Source organism: Diadema antillarum, unplaced genomic scaffold (genome assembly GCF_040938485.1).
Source record: "Diadema antillarum isolate AM-2024a unplaced genomic scaffold, OU_Dant_1.0 scf00000086, whole genome shotgun sequence".
In the NCBI taxonomy this organism is placed as follows: domain Eukaryota; kingdom Metazoa; phylum Echinodermata; class Echinoidea; order Diadematoida; family Diadematidae; genus Diadema; species Diadema antillarum.
In genome coordinates this window covers 2,267,519-2,288,036 of record NW_027270975.1, presented here as the reverse complement: position 1 = coordinate 2,288,036, position 20,518 = coordinate 2,267,519, and the positions used below count along the sequence as shown (strand labels likewise).

At 37.0% G+C, this 20,518-nt stretch overlaps 1 protein-coding gene across 1 annotated transcript in view; it reads right to left on the bottom strand.

Moving 5' to 3' along the window:
* LOC139717989 (protein O-mannosyl-transferase TMTC2-like) overlaps nucleotides 1–19,921 on the bottom strand; it is a 118,125-nt gene extending 98,204 nt beyond the window's left edge. The window contains exon 1 of the mRNA XM_071629478.1: nucleotides 19,660–19,921. Within this exon, the coding sequence (XP_071485579.1) occupies nucleotides 19,660–19,742 (83 nt within the window). The 5' untranslated portion in view covers nucleotides 19,743–19,921. The remainder of the gene's footprint in view (nucleotides 1–19,659) is intronic.
* Nucleotides 19,922–20,518: the final 597 nt, after the last annotated feature.

The window sequence follows — 20,518 nt, the reverse complement described above, 5'->3', positions numbered from 1 at the left end:
CAATTGGAAGGAACAGGGAGCCCCCCGGATTAAACGTATCTTGTTTCCGTATTTCGGTGCTGGTTGCTTCCATTAGCAATGCAAAAATATACTCGTAATCGCAAAAGCCCGGGAAATAAATCAATAGAGTGCTGCATTGGATGTGATGTTTATGACACTTACAATTGAATCACGAAGCTCTTGAGACCTGCGCTAATTCGGTTCTCGTTTGAAAATTGAATTGAAATGTGCCAGGCTGTAAAAACAAGTCTGTAAACTTCTTTGGGCTAATTTTCTCTCTTTCACGGTATGATTGAGTTATCTCTCTAATAAAGCCCCTCAGGAAACAATTCCATGCATAATCAAATAAGTAGTCATCAAGTCTTTGTCTGCACACTCATTAACTCACAATTTGAGGAGTAAAGTGATTACAATTCAGCAAATATCTCTAATTCAAGACATGGATCACATTAGTTTAAAAAAATCAAGGGGGACATCAACAAAATTTTATTGATCACATCATGATTAAGAATATGTTTACAGAGTAAAAAAAACCAAACATACTGACTCTTCCTCTGGTAAAAAGCATTGAGTCAATAACATTTTGTCTCATGCATTACTGCTTCCTGAATGAAAGATAATGTTACAATTGTATTCAATTACAAACTGCCTTGTTCAAATCCACAATTTCCTTCAGCTGCTTAATTTCATTCAAATGATTTTACTGGGGTTGGTTTTATCTCAACACAAGTAAATTAAGAAATCAGCAAAAACTGAATCACTGCAAAGACTGCAATTTTTTTTTTATTTCATCTCTGTTATTCTTTTTTTTCCAATTCTAGCAGACTGTAGTGCATATATACCACAGAGCTCCATATTGCCATCTGCTGAGTTCATATTGTAGTATCTTGTTAGCCTTCCCTGCGATCTGCTGACCTTATATGCTTGTTTGGGTAGGTAGTACTGACAGATTCTCTCACTATCACTAAAAATCACAAACAACCCGCTCTGGAAGTCATGAACTTGCCGAACATTACCAAAGACCCCTAGCTGTCTGTTCCCAGGACCCAGTATTTTCTATACACCTTGCTCTGATTTGTTTGATTCTTTTCTGTTTTCTTTTGTTTTATTTTTGCGCACTTCCACCTGCAGGGAAATTTCAATGAAACTGTTCCCATTTCTGCTTCTGCACTGAGTGCACATCTGCATTTTCACTTGACAAAAGTACCTTATCAGATTTAACGTATCACCAGTCATCATGTTGCCTGTAGAATGTACATAAAAGGTGCAGTCTGTATTGTTGATCAGATGGAAAATTCTACTTGACGCTGCAAGTTTTTGTCACTGAAATTACATTAAAGGATTTTTTTTTTTTTTTTTGGTGGTGGTGGTGGTGGTGGTGGTGGTATCAAAAACTTGTGAGAAAAGTCTGCAAATAACTGCTGATGATGACTAAACACTACAATGATTGTGAATGCAAATCAACATAAGTCAACATCAACAAAATCAACATCCAATGGGACATAATGTCCCATTGTTTTGCAATTCAATTGCACATTTACTAAACTACCTTCTTTGTCCTTAAAAAAATGAGAGTAACAAAAATCATTAAAATCATCCCTCCCCTCAGAGTATTCATACTTTTGGGAGTGAAGCTCTGAAGTATGACAGGTGTATCCCTCAGAAATGACTTCCCTGGTAACTGAAGCCACAACTTTAGTACCAGTGACCTCATCATGTGCTACTTACAACTACTTGTTCCCTTCTCCCATTCCCCGAGTTCATGTTACCCGCTGGAGTCATGACATATTCAGAGTAATAGAAAGATTCTGGGGATGGGAGCTTGGTGAACCGACACTGTTTGTACATGCTTCCTAATCAATCATGTCAAAAGCCTTACATTGTTAAATACCCCACTGCCGCTGGGAGGCTGCTGCCAGAAATATGCCCTTTTCTGCATGCAATCTCACTCCAAGTAAAAAGGCTTTTCAGGGATGGCAAGTGTGGAATTGAGCAATCATGAGAAAATGAAGTAAAACAAGTAGGCCTACTTAACCCTTGATTAAAAACAGAACAAGGAAATACACTTGTAGGGGTGTTACTCCACAGGACACACTTAACCCTCTGTGGCCACATTAATTCCTGTCCACAGATATGAGTGTAAAATTTGTGCATAATGAATGACTCATTGGTACAGAAATGGTTAATGAAAAGGTCAAGGGTTCAAGCCCCATTCTAAAGCAAGAGACTTCATCCATAATGTGTCTCTCTTGGGGGCTTCACAGGCAGTTTGGGAATGAAATTTGGATCGAGATCCAAATCTCACTTATTTGTCATATGAATGTCTGTATATGTCAATTCCCACAATCTAATTTTAGGGTGATAATCTCTTGCCTTATATTTATTAGAGCATTTACTGAACCCACAATTACAACACTAATTTTGTAACATCTTTAACCTTTCTTTAGCAAATAGATAATGTCCTCCCAGGAACAATAATGTGACTATTACAATATCAAAATGAACAGAAGTTTGCCTCTCCATCTTTGTCTCAAAGTAATTTGACATTAGATAAACTTCAAACTTCATACTTACATGATTCTGGATCAAAAGTATGACTTCCCTGACTATTGTACCCCTTATAGAGACTTCAGCACTTTCAAAAACTATTATGACTCATATCCATCAAATGGCAAAAATATAAAAAGTATATTTAGGCCTATATTTCATACTGCTTTATGATATAAATTTTATCATGCAAAAGATCTCATAACAAATCAGAAAAATCAAGAGCTATCCGAGTTAGGAAAGTCAAAACATGAGTCAAAGCCTGTGACGCTCTCAGCAGAAAGAGGGACTCACATTTAACACACCTTGGAGAAACACGCACACATTTGAAGAGTGTTGACGGTATGTCTCTGTGGAAACATTTCCTGTAAGTTCAATGCCATTAAGATCCCAGAAAGAGATGTCTGTATTACGCGACAACTCTGGCAAAGAGAGCGACTTCCTTTGTAAACAGTATGCTGTCATGGGAATTGTTTTGGCAAGGAAAGAGAAAATCATATTAGAGCAGTTCACACTGTGCATTTTTTTTTTTTTTGGAGGGGGGGGGGAGGAAAAGTCTTGGGCAAAACTTTGTATCCAACTTAGTATCCAATATTTTCATCTTCTCCATATACACCAGTGGGCACATGAATAGAAAACAATAGTGGTCTGAAAAGGTGGCTACATGTCCCTCTACAATGATCATAACATGTCAAGCTGACATTGCTCCATTAGATGCCCTGTAATAATTGTGATAATATGACTGGTACTCACAGGCCATCGTGCTATAGGTTGTTGCACATGTTAGGACAGCATACTACACAATGTTTACGAACACAGGGGAAGGGGTTAATGTGTTTCTCCAACTTATATTCCCATGCCATGCAATAAAGTGATTGTGACTGGATTGGACAACCAAGCACATAGATTGGGTATCCCCCTGTCCATATCTAAAAATGCACAATACAGGCATTTCTGGCATATGGCCTCACAGATTTTAAACAAATTGTCATAATTTGTCTGTATAACTTGATGATCATTCCCTGGTTTGTTTCGTTCATATATACATCTGCCAATGTATGTTTTGTATGCTGATATGGCTTCCCAGCAGTGTCAGCTTCAAACATACATTCTCATCGTGTTTAATAACTTTCTATCTACTCAAGATACAATGTTACATACTTTAATTAAGCTTACTTCAAAAAGGTATGTATCAAAGAGAGGTAAGGAAGCCTAATGAGATTCCATTCTCTACACAGAGTATCATTCATATGAGAGCCACAAGCACAATATCTGAAAATACACTAACTCTCTCTTTTTTTTTTCTTCTTTTTTTTCAAGGCATCATGGTCTGGTTTTGTGATTTGTTTTAGGATTCCTATGATAAGTTTCTTGGCCACCTGTAATGAATATATATCTTGACAGATGGAATTACATTTTCCATGATTAATTCCAACTTCAGTCATTCGGTGTGGTCCATTAAATGTAGTACCATGGTATCATATATTCAATCTGTTTCCATTTACTTTCCCTTCCTCATTACCTTTCTTCATCTTCCAGGTCTTTACTGAGTTAAATTCTCTCTTTAACAAAGCAATTGCATTATCACTTTAGAAATTCATGTCTTGCTCTACAACATTATACAGCACTGCCACAATACACGGAGTTTAGTGGGTCAAAGATATCACATTTCTCTCATAAGGCTTAAATCTCTGGGGTTCTCTTCCCCTCATGATTATTGATACACCTGTGCGTAAGAGCAACTTCATGCATGGACTATTAAAGCCATACAGGTCATAATCATAACAATCAAAAATTTTTGCGAAGTAAATTATCATTGGCTTAGAGAGCAAGCTGTCTTATCTCTGTATTAATTTGATGATTAGAATTATTTTTACTGTCATTTTAGTGAATATAAATCTTGGAAAAATGAGAGCAACTGATGCTACTTAACAGCTGCAAATCAGATGGGATACTCATGTACTGAGAATACTGTGGTGAAGTTTATTGGATGAATGTAAGGAACTATGTACAGATGTAAACTTGTGAAAGTCCCCAATCACATTTTAAAGAAAGATCAAACTCTTGCTTTTGGAATCCTTCTTATTCATAAGCAGCTTTACTTCTCATTATTGCACAGTAAACGTAGGCGAGGAAAGATTTAAAGGAAACCATCAATTCGAAATCTGCCACGAACACTCATGAAATACACCCACATCAAATGTTTCATACCGTTACGGTAGGTACTAACTTCTTTCAGTTCTTTTAAGGCTGCACTCTGTGTTGCCACACATGACTGAATGAGATTTATCGCCTGGAATTTGATCATTCTGAGGAGAAATCATGGCAAAGTTTTGAAAATGGGCCGAGAAATTAACGAGACAGTGGAGTCAAAGAGACGTGAGATTGGATAGTGGGGTCAGGATTCTAAACCCTTGAAACAAACATGCCCAGCTCCAGCGCTGGGGTGAGGACAGCTCGTCAGGGTATCAGCAATACACATAGCCATTCTACACAGTGCCCATAAATAATCGCAGAATGAACCAATATCATTTGATAGAGGGGTAATAAAGCTACAACCTGGACATGCTCAGCTGAATGAAATAATGCCGTATCTGTCCACCAGCCTGCTCAGGTTGCTGTCCTAGTAATGACTCTTTGTCCCAAATGTCCCATGATTTCAGAGAACATCTACCTACATCTACAGAGCATTTTGTATAGGTCTGTGTCCTAGAGGGACTCGCAGTAAAACAACTTTAGTTTTTGTAATACATATCATGCTCTCTATAATGGTCTATCATGTTTGGAATCCTGGTAGAGGTCTGAAAGGAAGGAAATAGGATGTGACTTTCTGCAAAGGCCTGGCCATGACATGCTACTGAAGGAGGAGCACTTGTTTTCTAAATCTTGTCAGGGGACTCACCTATTCTCTGAAGTGACATTTGAAGTACCAAGGTCAAGAATATTCTGTGATATTCTGAAAATCTGCTTTGTTTTTAGCTTCAAATACATGCTCAGTAGTGTCATTCTATTTACACACAAAATGATGTGTTGTTCAAAATTTTTATGGTGAGAAAAAAAATAACATGTTTTTTCACGAGATTTTAAATAGGTCAGGGCTCCAAATTGCTAAAATTTTTGTGATTTTTTTTTTGTGCAAAAAGATGCAAAGTTATGCAGTGAGAACAGTGACTGCAAAAATTCCCAGATTTTATATATATCCCACAACACAGCACATAAACATTCCTATGTTATGATGAAGGGGAAATGAAATCATATAGGCCTACAGCTGTATTAAAGGCATCGCTTTTTACACAAAAAGTTTTGTAAGGACACATTCAATAAACACATCTGTAAATAAACCTGTGTTTACATTGTATATTGTATGATTGCAATTTAGTTCATGTACTTAAAATTGTATTTTGTCATTTGTTTACCTCTTTTATTTGTTAACCTCTTTCATTCAAGACATCGAATCCATAAGGCAACAAGGAATATGGAACAAATAATCTGCAGTTACAATGAAATGGCATGATGCCCTAAATGTGTAACCATCTATCAGAAACAGATCACTCCACATTGAACCAAAATCAAACTGATGTCTAATGAATTTTCTGAAACCCTTTTTTTCTACTTTCACAGTTAAATTCAGTCAGTTAGCAAGATGTATGTAATCTCCCTAGTGCATGTAGTATTATATTAGGCCCTACATGTGTGTACAACACATTTTCTGTGCTTTCTTTAACTTAAAAAAGGAAAAAGAAAGAGAAGAATATTCAACCTAGATTATTTTTGGCAGACGACAAGACAAATATGCCTGAGGAGCTGCAGCACCAAACTTGCAATTAGGTCACCCTGTATTGATTATCAAATCAATAGTGACAGCATTGCACAGGCCCAAACCTCTGGAAAATGAAATTGCCACGTTCTAATTTGGGGAGGTGAATGTCCACTACCACCACTCATTTCTCCACACCACCATATTTTCCTTAACAAAATTTCCCATCTGGCGATCCTTGGAATTCTGTAAATTTACGAGGCTAGAGGGTCAGAACTAATGGCAATAACAATGACCCCTGAAACAACAGAGAACAGGATGAGACAAGAGCAGACACCCTTCTCCAATCCGACCACATATCATTCAACATAGTAGTTCCGCCCCCTTCAAGAGGCAAAAGCTTTCCTCGCCCTCAGGTATGCTCGCTACCCTGTAAGGGGGTAAGACTTCCTGGAGTACAAATGCCAAAGTAAGAAAATTCTTGTGGCCGTATGTAGTAGTCACTCTAGCAAGAGTGAAAGAAGATTGGCTGTACAGATGGGAACCAATCTAGAAAGGAAAAGAAAAATAACAGATGTGGACATAGGAATAGGTGATCAACTTGCAGCAAAATACCCCAAAGCAGGATTCGAAGCCTCAAGAGCAGAAAAGAGTTACCACTAAAATGTGTAAGGTCATTGGAGTTTATTCCTTTCTGCTTCTCACTTTGCAAAAATGGGTTTTCAGTAACACAGTGATTTTGTTCAAATAGTTTCTTTACAGTTCTTTATTTTTTTCTTTTCCACTTTCAAATTTATGTTCACATATATTGTATTATTCTTATTTTTTTATTTTTTTATTTATTTTTTATTTTATTTTATTTTATTTTATTTTATTTATTTATTTATTATTATTATTATTTTTTTTTTTTTTTGGGGGGGGGGGGGTAATTACTACATCTGAAAGGACTCATGTGATAGTAAACAGAAATACAATTTGAATCGAGTTGATACCTGTATGTACTTTAAGATTCACTGGGAGGCACAGTGAAGACAAATCTACAGAATTGGACAAATGTAACTGCAAACTTGACATCAGAAGTGATTTTAAGTATGGCAGATATCAGTGAATGTATTCAAGACAAAGAAACTGGCAGTGATTTTCACAATCTTGAGTCTTCACACATTGAAGCTATCACAAGGCTATTAAACCAACTAACAAACATATCTGCATGGACACATCCATACATTGTAGTATGACTGCTACAAACATAGGTCTTACCTTTGGGAACAGTGATTTAAAACATTTTCAAGATATTACATTTAATGCAAATGTGTAGGTCGGTTGGACCACAAAACATCCTATCATATAAAATTTTCGCGATAAAGCCTAAAATATAAGGAGATATCTGTATTTTTCTCAATAAACCGTAACTGTTGCAGTTTAGTCTGGAAGCAATTTTATTTTAACTATTGTTCACGTTTTGTATATTTAACAATACTCAACATTGATTTTACCAATTCAAATTTTTACAGTGGTTAACCAATTGTTTCTATCCCTAACTCACATTTTGGTACTATTTTAAAGCACTAATACTGGGTTTTTGTTTCATCTGCAAATGGTAAATTGTGCCTTTAAAATATGGGGGGGGGGGCAGCGAGGCAAAAATGTTTTGGAAGGAGGGGGTTAGGATACATGGACCACACCACAGCCCAGCCTTCTCTGTCATCACAAACAATCAGTATTGCAGTTTGCCAGAAATCTGTGGCCGTTGAGAGAAAATTCCCTCTCAATCAAACCCAGCAAAGGTTCATATTTTCAATTATCTGAATACAAACATGGGGAAGGCCTTCCTACCCCTCCCAGAGGAGATGGAAGAAAACACCCAAAGATAGCAAAAGTGATCATTAAAAGTGCACTTATCCTTGCCTGAGACCAACCTCCTGGCTAGCAAAGGCAGTCCTGCCCTTTTATCGGCCACAAAGTGGTCCATGGAGGATAATTACTGTCCATAGTACATTGGAACAACTTTTCTGAAAAATTCCAATTTGAAATTCTGCATATTTTCTTTTTCAACAACAAAAAAATCTGCTCTCTCTTTTCTTTTCTTTTTTTCTTTTTGACGAAGGATTCGATCCTTTGCAGGAAAGCATCTCTCTAGGAATTGAGATCAACCATGCGAGCAAATCAATTTTGAGCTAGCAATGCACAAAATTATCAGTGTTTGATGAATTGATGTGGGGATCACTGATTGTCTTTTTCATTCACAACACAAACAAAGCTTATGCGAACCCAAGAGTCTGTCCGCTGTCGGGCATGTGAAAATAATTTCCACAGCTCATCGAGTATTTAATCATATCTGACATGTTTTGGTGCCTCGCAAACTGGCAAGCAGACACAGTCGCTTTGTGTCTCAGCTGCATAAGCCACAGCAAACATTCATATTTCATCCCGTTGCTATCACACAAGAACATTTCCTTCAATATTATGAAAACAAACATACTGTACTGTACATTGTGAACATAAAAAGTTTTGGAAATGAACAGAAATCAAGAAGATAGGATGAATTTCAAATGGTATATTATTCCCTCAATGTTTATTGAACCTGTTGTCTTCATCTATGTTTTACTGCAGATCAAGGCATAATCTTATTTTGTCATCAGAAACATTCAAAAGAAGGATGATGAAGTATCCTTTGAGTCAGTCATGATCTTATGAAAAACAGGTCTGTAGGGGTTTGTAAGCTATCATTTCATTCTGTAAAAGACGCAGACAATGTATATAATGACACCTGAGAAAGAGTTTGCTGTTCATCCACAGGTAGAAACTCAACTACATCAGATGAAATGGTAAGAGTCATTATGCATGAAAGAAAAAGTTCCTACACGTATGTTGCCATCTCATGAAGAACATGGCAGCTGTTCTGTCCTTTGATTCCTACCAGACAACCCTGTGGATTGGAAATGAGTCATCTCTACATGTCAAATCAAACAAATACTTGTGCTCTCTTTTTAGTGGTAGTCCATTTGTCAGCTGACACTACAGATCAAGACAGATGTTGAAACAATCACAGTGCAGTTCCATCACTGTCGAGTGGAAGAGATGATGGTAAACATCGACATCAAAAGAATGTTTTTCTTTAAAAAAGTTAATCAATATTCTTTCCACTTAATCAGCAGCCATTACATAATTTTTTTGTGAGAAGAAGCATGAGAAAATAATTCCGCACATACTTTAGTAGCTCTATTGGCTAAACTTATTCACGTGACATTATGATAAAACAGTACAACTGACATGTTGATTGATTTTGAATCTTCTTTCAAAAGCAGTCTTCCTCACTAATCAATTCTCTTTGCACATCACAAGTGTCACATTTTGTCTTTTTCTCTCCCAATGAGTCAGCTTAGGCCGCAAATATACAGGTGAGTTAGGAGAACTGATTGCATGTTTCAGTTTTCTTTCTTGGTGACTGAGGGGGGGGGGTGAGAGATAGGGGGAGACAGATGGAAAAAAAAATGAGAGGATGGCAAGAGTAGCTGAAGTAGAAGACAGCAGGAAAGGAAAAAAAAACAGCACCTAAGCTGATGAGTCTCCAAGAACTTGTGACAATAAATAGTGCAGTACTTGTAGGCTCGTATTTTCATCGCTATTAATTCTCCTTCTTGTCGTCGGGTCTTTTCAATTTCCATGCAGGCTGGTAATCGTCTGCTCAGTGGTTGATCAATCTTTCCTCTTCATCCCCGTCACATGACACCGTTCCTCTACTCGTGTAGCTGGCCAGCCTCTGGACGGGCAAAAGCGCTTGCTGGTAATGAATACTCCGCTGGGAGCTGGCACAGGAAACGTATAAACCTTCGGTGCATCAACCGCCAAAATTGATAGTCCTCCAGGAGTAGTGAGGCTCAGAAATCTTGCAGCGTGCCAGAGAAAAATACGCAAGCTGAGTGTTCAATATTGCTCTCAAATTTATGAAAGCACTGCAGGGCACAATTTTCCTAATTGACCAACATCATTTCCTTGAACATAGCTGCCATCTTTCACACCTTGTTCACAAACTACAGGTCCTCTATCAATGCCTAAACAACCTAAATTGCTAATTCAAATCAATTCTGAAATGCTGAGGTATTCCCAGCACAATGTATTGTAATCATGACATTGCTCAACAGCAAGTAAACCAGTTTTGTGTGGGTTTATTTGTGTGCATACACGCACATGTATACAAGTGTGTGTGTGGGTAAGTGGGTATGTGCTTATGTTTAGATTAATTGTGGGAAGGGTACCTCATATAATCTGCATTTGTTCTTAAAACAGGATACATGAATAATGAATGATTATACATTATTTGAGGAGGAGACATGCACCCTTTAAGCTTGTTTGAGGTTATCAGTGTACAATGTGTCAGAGTTGCCAGTTTGCATGATTTGCCAGTTATCAGCTGTAATTTTGCTGGAGTCACAGCAATTACAGACTATGTACATGGTAAATTTGATCTAAGATTACCCTAGATTTTTTTTTATCCATTTCCTCTTGCAGGTTCAGGAAGAAGATACAGCACTAGGATATGATACTCGTATGTTGAGATGCACAAATCACACTGGAATGTGAGCATGTGTGGAGTTGAAGATGTCACTGCATAGAACTGAATGGATACGGTTGGCACATATTCGCATACATGGTGATAACAGTCAAGTCTTTCAGTGTAGCCTGAAGCACAGAGAGGACCAGTTAATGAAATAAGTGCTCTGCATAACTTGACTTGTCTGGCACACATAACGAAAGAGCATTTCATGTCCTCAGTCTGTTGGAACACAGATTGATTGGAAAAGATTGAGAGAAAATGTTCTCCAACAGGGACAATTTGGTTTCCAAGAAGGAAAAATGTAGGTATTGAAATATATGTGGGATATCACATAAGCTGTACTTACTAATTACGTCTACTTTCATTTTGCACGGGAGCCAACATCGTTTGGGGATTTACAGCTAATCTCTCTTGTCAGCAAAGATAAAGCAGAGTGGCAGCTTGAAGTCTAACTGCTTGTCAAAAAAAAAAAGGGAAAGATGATCAACACAAAAATCACTTTCTTGTTGGCTTGTTCTTTAGTATGTACAATCACATACAATTCTTGATCACATTTTTCCAAGGTTCTTTTACAGATAGTTGAGTTATGTACCTCATTTTCACATGTACCAAAAGTGCTTAGTTTTGAACATGATTGTAACGATGCATCACTAGAATCGTGATTCAAATGAAACATTCTTGCTGTGTGAATGCAAACTGGAATCGCTGAGGGGGATTTGAATCGTAATTCCAATCATGTTTAAAATGAGAATCTGTAGGTGTTTTCCAATCACGATTCACCAAAATTACGTAACAAAACAGTCGTGTATTAAAATGGATTGACTTCCACATCATGCTTTTTGGGGGCGGGAGCTTATGGTGACCTTTCAACCGCTTCCTCAGAAAAAATGCGCTCCCCAAGTGCTCGCACTGCAGTCAAAGTGCGAGCTACTCACGGCTCAAGAGTGATTGATTGGAACTTGGAAAGACACCAGACCTCCACTCCTTGCTCTGCAATTCAAAACCACCGAATCCACGAAGCCTTCCTCGGTCGTGTGAATGGACAGTAACTCAAATCCTGATTCCAATCATGTTTGGATTTCAGCATTACAATTACATTGCTTGATAGGTGTGAAATTATCTTTAATAGTAGACATCAAGATTCAGCATTGATTACCTTTCTTCCATGATAAGCAAAAAACTAATGTCAGAGTTGAAAGAAGATATTTCTTTTTTCTGTGAATGCTGTACTTTTAAAAAGAGGATTGATGATGCTAGGCCCTCTTGTTTCATCAGATAGAAAATTGTAAAAGCAAAATTATGACTGACTGCATACCGGGAAAATAAAATCCACACAGAGGCCATCACGTCATACATCGGGCCTACTTTGGATAGGGTAGATGCTCAGGATATTCTCAGAATACAATAAACATCCATTAGGATGCTTTACTCACTAGTACGCTTTGGACATCGACTTCGCAAGCAATCAAACAAAGGAAATTTGGTTCGTCAGGTAGAAGACTGCTAGTCTACTATCAAGACATTTCATAATAATAGTAACTTACATAAGAATTCTGAAATTTTCAGGAGAAAAACAAATGCTCACACACACACACACACAGACAGACGAGCATAACGGAAGCAAAATATTGCTTACTTGTGGCAGGGAGGTGAGATATCATCATCATATTTTGGCAATTTTCAGTTTTGTGCCAGTATATCTTCATCAAAGCATACAAACTTGATGGCCGCATACCTGCTGGTTTAGCCCCAAAGAAAAGAACAAAATGTGAATACAAGGCAGAGGTAGATGTTGACTGTCTCAAGGGTCTAATGATGTATGCAGATTGCACATCATGGCAGGAATATATCAAATCAGCTATCAGAGTAGTAGATATTATCAAACAAAAACTGAACCAAAACATTATTTAGCTCACTTTACATGAACATTACCACTGCACTTATTCAATATATGCTACAATTCATGAAACAAAACTTAATACTGCAAAGTTTATTGTTATGTTTCTATTAGGGAAGCACAAAGAAGACATGAAAGCACAACTGTATTTACAACTAAAAACAACACTTTTGGCATCACAGATGTTCATCCAAGCCTTCAGATAGAAACATAGTGTAATGTATTCCTATCAATCATGCATACTGTATACTTCCACATCAAAATTCTTCCTTTTTCTTCTCCCTCCCTCTCTCTATCTTTTCTCTAGAAAATTCTTTTCCTAATAATGCCAGACACCTTTTGCTCCGCATGCCCACACCCTTGGGTCAAATGCGGGTATTTGTTGTAACTGATCACTCTTAATTGCCAACACCATGATGATATCATCACAATTTAGCCAGCAGGTATCGTCCATGTATAATGAGTAACATGATAGTATCAAGAAGCCCCTGCATGCACTGCTCTCCAATAAGGAGGGGATGGGGGTGGGGTGAGTGGGGTGGAGGAAGGGATAAGGGGGTGGGGCAGTGAGGATGGGTGGATGAAGAGCTGGGATGAAGATGGAGTTGGAGGGCATTTCTTCTTCCAATCATCCTGGATTGCCTAAAATGTATAGATACTCCCATTGTAATCAACCTTGCCCTCGGTGGTACAGTATAACTGAGAACTCTCTGTGTCCTTGGGAGAGCTTTGGATTTCAAATACAACACACCAAACTTCAGTGTTTTTCATCACATAATTAAAGTAATGCACATAGTATGCAGTATTAAAGGGACATCATGAAATGAATGTCTTCCACTCTAAATTAACACTCTTATAATGCCCTCTAAAAAAAGAAAAAAATAACACGTTAAAATCAACAAGTTCTTTATATGTATATGAAAAATAATATTCATATCAACCTCCACAAACTGACCAAGCTATCAACACAGTCACACAGAAGAAGTTGTTGCAATAATTTTCTTCTTTTTTTTTAAATAGGATTGCACTTGGTCAAAAGGAAACAAGTTAGTTAAGGGAAAGTGATTAAAGGTCGGACTTCATCTCCATCTGATAGCAGAGCAAACTGTAAGTTATAGCTCTTCATGCAGGGTCATTCATACATTTCTTGAAATTATTTAGAGAGGAGCATATTATACCAAAAAAATGCCATTCTCATGGGGGAGATACCATAATCATTCAAAACATTCTATGAAGAGTTCCATTAGAAAACGAGAGTATTGTTCAAATTCAGATGGATTTTCTTTTTTTCATTTACTGGTGATAGTTTGCCAAGTTTTCTAGTGATGAATAAATGAAGACTGTGTCTTTTATTAAACCATTTTCACTCATTCCTACTGGTGTATAGGAAAAGTACAAACATGAAATAATGTATATCCCTTTTTCATCTCTGACTACACACATAAATATTATCAATAACTAATAAATTTGGTATTCACAACTAAAAATTTTCAGTACAATCCTATCAATTCCCAATGTCATAGATTTGTCACTGTCATTATCATTGTTATTGTAGCACAGAATGTTGCATTTAATACAATTACGATGCAGTGCCTACTAAAAACAGGTCCCAGTGGATGAGAATGTACATGTATCTTACTGGTAATTCAAAACTGGTATGTGCCATCTACTACCCCTTTCATAAACTCAATAATGCGGATAATATCCGCAACATTTGGTCGTAAAATCGGAGCGGGGAAAGAACAATGCGCTTTATTTCGACCCTTCTATTATCCGCATAATAGCTGCATCGGGACCAGATTTGGAGTTTATGAACGCAAACCCAAATAATGCGGATAATTTGCCGGGGTGCGGTCAAACGTCACCTGTCTTTCCCGCAAGAGGGACGTGTGCAGTCACCATGACGATCATCCGCCTTTTTCAGGACGGGTGCTCGTAAAAATAATGCGGATAATTTTCAGAGTTTGTGAACGCATTTTTTATTGAATTGTCCGCATTATTCTTATGCGGATAATTGGAGAATGAGTTTATGAAAGGGGTATACCATTCTACATCCATTTTGCCCACATTCATTCCAAGAAAATTGTGCAGTCAGCTTATTCTGAAGTTGAACGCAACCTCTTCAAACTTAGTTGAGTTAACTAGCTATGGCATATAACTGAAAACATCCTGTTGCAAGGCACAATAAATTTCCACTTTCTAAATTGTGTATAATAAAGAGCATACTAATTACCTTACAGATCCTCGCCATAAAGAGTACCTGTTGACATTCTAAAAAGCAATAGACCAAATGCGATTAAAATCAGTCTAGAAGACCTGGGCACAGGACAACAACCTTCCAGGGAAGTTCATGATGCTAATTCTGTGTACAGGATGTTCACCACGACCGCCTGGAATGATCCACAATTCCTTCCAGTTCCACGATAAGCAAGTTTGGGGAAAAATCCACTTTGCGCATGAGCAGTAAAAGGTCATTTGTATCATTGTACTAACAGGCATCACATTGGTATTTTTATATTTCACCGAGATAAGCATCTGTGATACAATTATTATTCATGTAATCCTTATAATAAATGGTGCTTGTCAGCACATCCACCTGACATCAAACCTGGTACAATGCAGTTGGCAATAGTGATAAAAAAAAGTTTTTTCTTTTCTTTTTTCAAATACATTCAGTGCAAAACAATGGAATGGATGCTTACCCAAGTGTTAATTGAAGGACCATTTTGATCACCTGGTCCATGCAAGTTCATTATTCATTTGAACATGATTAATGAATTCCATAAAAGTTACATTTGGCAAGCCAATGCATCTGGTTGCTTTGAAAATGAGTGAAGTGCCTAACCAACAGAGAAAAAAAAAATTTGTACTGATGCGCTGATAAGCGAACTCTGAACTGGCTCATTGAGAAGTCATTCCCTATGAGACAGATTTCTCCTGGCCTGCAGAAAATCCTTCAGTTCAACTTAACATTTCCTTCATCATTTGAAGCAATCATTTAATTTTCTCTATATGTTTAGATGTAGCAAGTTATTTCTTTTTTATTCCATTCAGTATTGAAGCATTTATATAAAGAAAGGAATATATGCAAAGATTTATGAAAAACTCTTAAATGCATTCAGTTAAACATATGATGCAATTTCCTGTGGAATTTAATTAATAATGATACAGAAAACATTCATGCTATCGAAAATCATGATGAGCGATACACAGAAAACAGACAGCAATCCACAAGGGAAATTTTACAATACTGGACTGTGAAAGTGTGACATCATTTGAATAATGCTGAAATAATGCAAAAAATTGGCTTATTCTCATAGCTTAGCATTAACAGTTGCCCTGAGGATAGAACAAATTTCAAATTTGGGTAAATGCTAATTTTGTATTATATGAAAAAATATGTTACACATACCTGGTGGTACACAATCATATACCATGGTAGACCTTTAAGCTCAAAATGCTTGGTGTCCATCATACAAATGTTACACAATCTTTACAAATAAATATGATTAGTTGATTACTTATAGGGCTAGTGACTGATACTGCATATTCTTTTTGAACAAGAAAACAACTAGAGTAATCAACTTTTCACATTTTATATTTTCAATTAGAGTTCATAAAGTCATGTAATATTCATCACTCTGCATTTAGGTGGACACCAAAGACTCTAAAATTGTTTACTAGTGAAATAATGTTTTACATTTCTCCATGAATTTTCGATCCACATTATGGAAAGCTCCTAGTGAAAAAATGTAAATGTTTCAAATGAAGTTTTCCTAACTGCATTTGGAATTATGATGTCACAATATTAACTGGTGAACAAGAAATTTAAGAATTAAAAACGTGCCCTGTATTTTCTAAGTATTACTTTTCAACCTCCTTCTATTCGTCATGAGTTCAATATGTTCCATGTAGTCCTTTCAAGAAATAAACTTTAAAACAAAAACGTCACATGACCTATTGTATCAACTACTATTTAGAAGTATCAAATGTAGCATTTATTATGAGGTGGACACCAAGGATCAGGAATGATATATGATATGAAATATTGTGATGATTTAATTTATAAAATTACATGCATCCCAAGATTTTCAGTTCTATGAGCATGTCTTGGATTATCAGCACTTGCCATATCAGACAACAATAGCACATAGGAAAGTCTTGCAAATTTCTAGAATACTCATTCTCACAATTCATGTTTTTCTATGTCACATTTTTCATGTCCAGTTATGGACAAAAAGAAAATGGGTTTCACCAAGCATATAATTGGAAACTGCTGGATTTGATGTACAAAGTTATTTCATTAATTCTCTTAATCTGCAGTAGATGACATGATGAAATTATTACCAGATTATGCTCAATCATTTTTTAGATTTTAATCTAAAATATTCACAGAGAAATCTCTCCAGTATTGTAGAAATATTACATCCCCATTAAAATTCTAATTAAAAAAAAAGAAGTCTGGGATTACACTTCAGGTTTCAGAATTTCATGTTACTCTTCTCACATTCTCCTGATAATCTAAATTCATGTCAAGTAAATAATAATACTTCAAAAATCAGCTATCAATACTGACACAAACTATCATATATCCCCATTAAAAATGCAGATTCTGTAAATTACACTAAGACTCCACATATTTTCTCTCAATGATTGCTAACTTTGTTACACTATAGTCAAAAGTCTTTGTGTGTGACTGTCTACTTGTTTATTTGTTTGTTTGTTTGTGTGTGTGTGTGTGTGTGTGTGTTTAGAGGGGGGAGAGGGGTTTGCTTTCCTGTACATCATGGCTTTATGAATAATATGCAACTAAAATTTTAAACAAAGCCATTTTCAGCAATCTTATGAACAGAAATATACTCATTTTGTAATTTCTTTCTTAACTATTTAATATATTTCTGTTTTAATTTGTTTTATACACGTGGACAAGAGAAATCTTGAACACGCATATTAATTTAAAATTTATCAAAATTTCCAGGCCCTCACATGAATAAAAAACAATACTAAAATGAAAAACAAGCTCTTCAACCACATGGTATATTCAAGGAGTTATTTAGGTTATCAAACACAGATTTGTCATTACAGGGTTTTTTTTAAACTCCATTCTCATCACCAGTTCAGACTAAAACTATATTTCAATTTTCTATATCAACAATCAACCTTTATGTTTTAGTAGCAAACTCACTGATTTGTCAACTTTATTGATATTCCTGTTTCCTTGCTTCTAAAGCTACATATTAAAGATGGTTTGGATATGATAGAACTTAGTAATTTGTCATCCAATGCATCCACACAGTTCTATAAAATTCAGTATGCCATCAGAGTATATTTTATCTTCATCTTTTTGACATACAATTATATACGCACTGTGTAATCTTTGCTGAGCTTTGAATAAATTTTCTTTTCTTCTTTCAGTCATAAAGAATTACTCTTATTCCGATTATCTATTTTTCCTTATCACTTCATCATATTGACCTTATTGGTACTTACATATAGGCCATACAAGTGTACAACTGTGGAAGTAAAGCTTTTATAGTTCAGTCACATTAATTGGAAAATTATCTCCAAGAAACAAAAAGATTCCATAGCTTATGAGATACTAAATTTGGTATAAAACTGGGGGTCAAACCGACTGTAAAAACTCAGATTTCTGAACCTTTTAATTGTTATTCTGGATAACTGAACTCAGGTACTGAATTACTAGAATAGATAATAAGGTAAACTTGTTTGATACACTGTATAGTAGTTCAGCAACAGTTTCTAGACAAAGGTCACAATAAATCTAAGACTGTGAATATCAGCACATTCAATGGCTGAGAGAAATAGATAGATCAATTCATCTTACTATTAAACAGATGGGTACAAATAAAGCACTGCCAGAACAAAAATAAGACATTGTTCCGCCAAGGGTTTCAATGGCCTATTGATTTCAGAGACTGAAAAAAAAAAAAAAATACATGTTGAGGCGACTGTGACTAAATAGCATAATACCATCAAAACAGAAAGAGATTCTGGAAGTGAATATAAGTGCCATCATTTATCTCTAAAAGTATATCCATGGATCTTAAAGCCTGTAGAGTAGCACCTAAGATCATGAAGATGAAAGGAGTTCAACTGATTTGTTGCCTTTACTGTGTTCAATATTCAGCGCTAAAATAACAATTTACAAGAAAGGACAAACTGATAACAATCTAATAAATCATGCGCTTTCGTCACAAATATTATGACATTCGCGTCATTTTCCCCTGTGAACCTGCCCTATCACGTTCTCCCATCGGAACCCACGAAGCATGTACCCCGAAGCTATCGGGGGCCTCCGACAGGAGCGCTGGTGGGTTGGGCTGATGATAGGCGCAGCCGACCGTTTGACAAGCCTCGCGACAGCTAAGTTGGTGGGAAAATGTCAAGGGGGAAATTCTGGATTTTGATGACTGATAAAAATTGGCAGGTGACCACTTGCATAAAGTAAGTAGTCAAATGTGGGATCATACGTCAAATAATATTGTCTTTAATCGCTACAAAGATTCGGATAGATGAAGATTGATTGTTCATATAGAGCCCTGCATGCGCATGGCTTCAGCCTTCTCCAGACACGTCACTTTGACACCATACTACCAGCCACTACTCGCCTAGACTCGGCCGTGGATTACGACCGGAGGCTGGTATAGGAGAGGGTGCGCATAGGCATACCACCATATTTTCTGGTCAATATTTCCATAGCATGAATTGGGGAACCATCTCAATAAATCAACCAACAAGATGGATACACAATCTCTATTGTCCACTTCATTGTTGATAACCTGCTTCAAAAGATAGGATCCATTTAGAAATTCTGGGTTTCCACACTAAAAAAAAATGCTCTAACAAAATGTGAGGAATATAATCAGGCATTTTACTTACGAATCGTCATAGGCAAAATCCGCAGAGAGAGTGTTACAGTACAGCAAAAAGGCCGTAACACAGCAGATAATCACGTCATACATTGTTGAATTATCCCTCCAACATCCAAGTTCAAGAGCATCTCAAGTTTATCTGTAGTCCCAGAGCAGAACGCGTAGAAAACACCGCATATTTGATGGAGATTGCATGCAACTGCAGACGGTGGACCTAGCAGACGGCTCTCCAGTTCTCTCCGTGTTCGCTGGATATCCGAATGCGTGGAAGTGTTTATCCATACACTGTGAACGCGTGTGCGTGCTGCTAGTTCTCATGCATTTGAGACTTTGCCTGCGTCTTATGTCAACAAATCCGCGACACGCGATAGGACTGTGTACCGCGAACCTGGCGGCAAAATTCAGCACAGCCCACTTGAGGGAGAGGGGGCTGACTCGAGCGGAGGAGTAACCATCCCTTTATCACATCTTGTTATTTTCGTATGTTCAAAGTATAATTTAAAGACAGCTTTGTACGCTCTAGTCTCTTCTCGATTACTTCACATTCGACAAATTTTCATCACAAGTTAGAAGGGAATCTCTTTGTGTCGAACCTTGGGTATACCAGAGTTTCAATTGCATTCGAGAGAAAACTCTTCCTCTCTAGGGCTATATACCGACCAATATAATCATCTGAGTATTTATGTACATTATCGTCCTCGTCAGCAACAGCAACAACAATCACCAAGATCAAATCAGGGAGGTGAGAGGTCTCACCTCCCTGATCAAATTCACTACCACACCACGCCACATTATAATCATCAGCATCACTTTCACTCACCGCTGCAGCCGCCATCACTACCACCATTTTGACCACCACCACCACC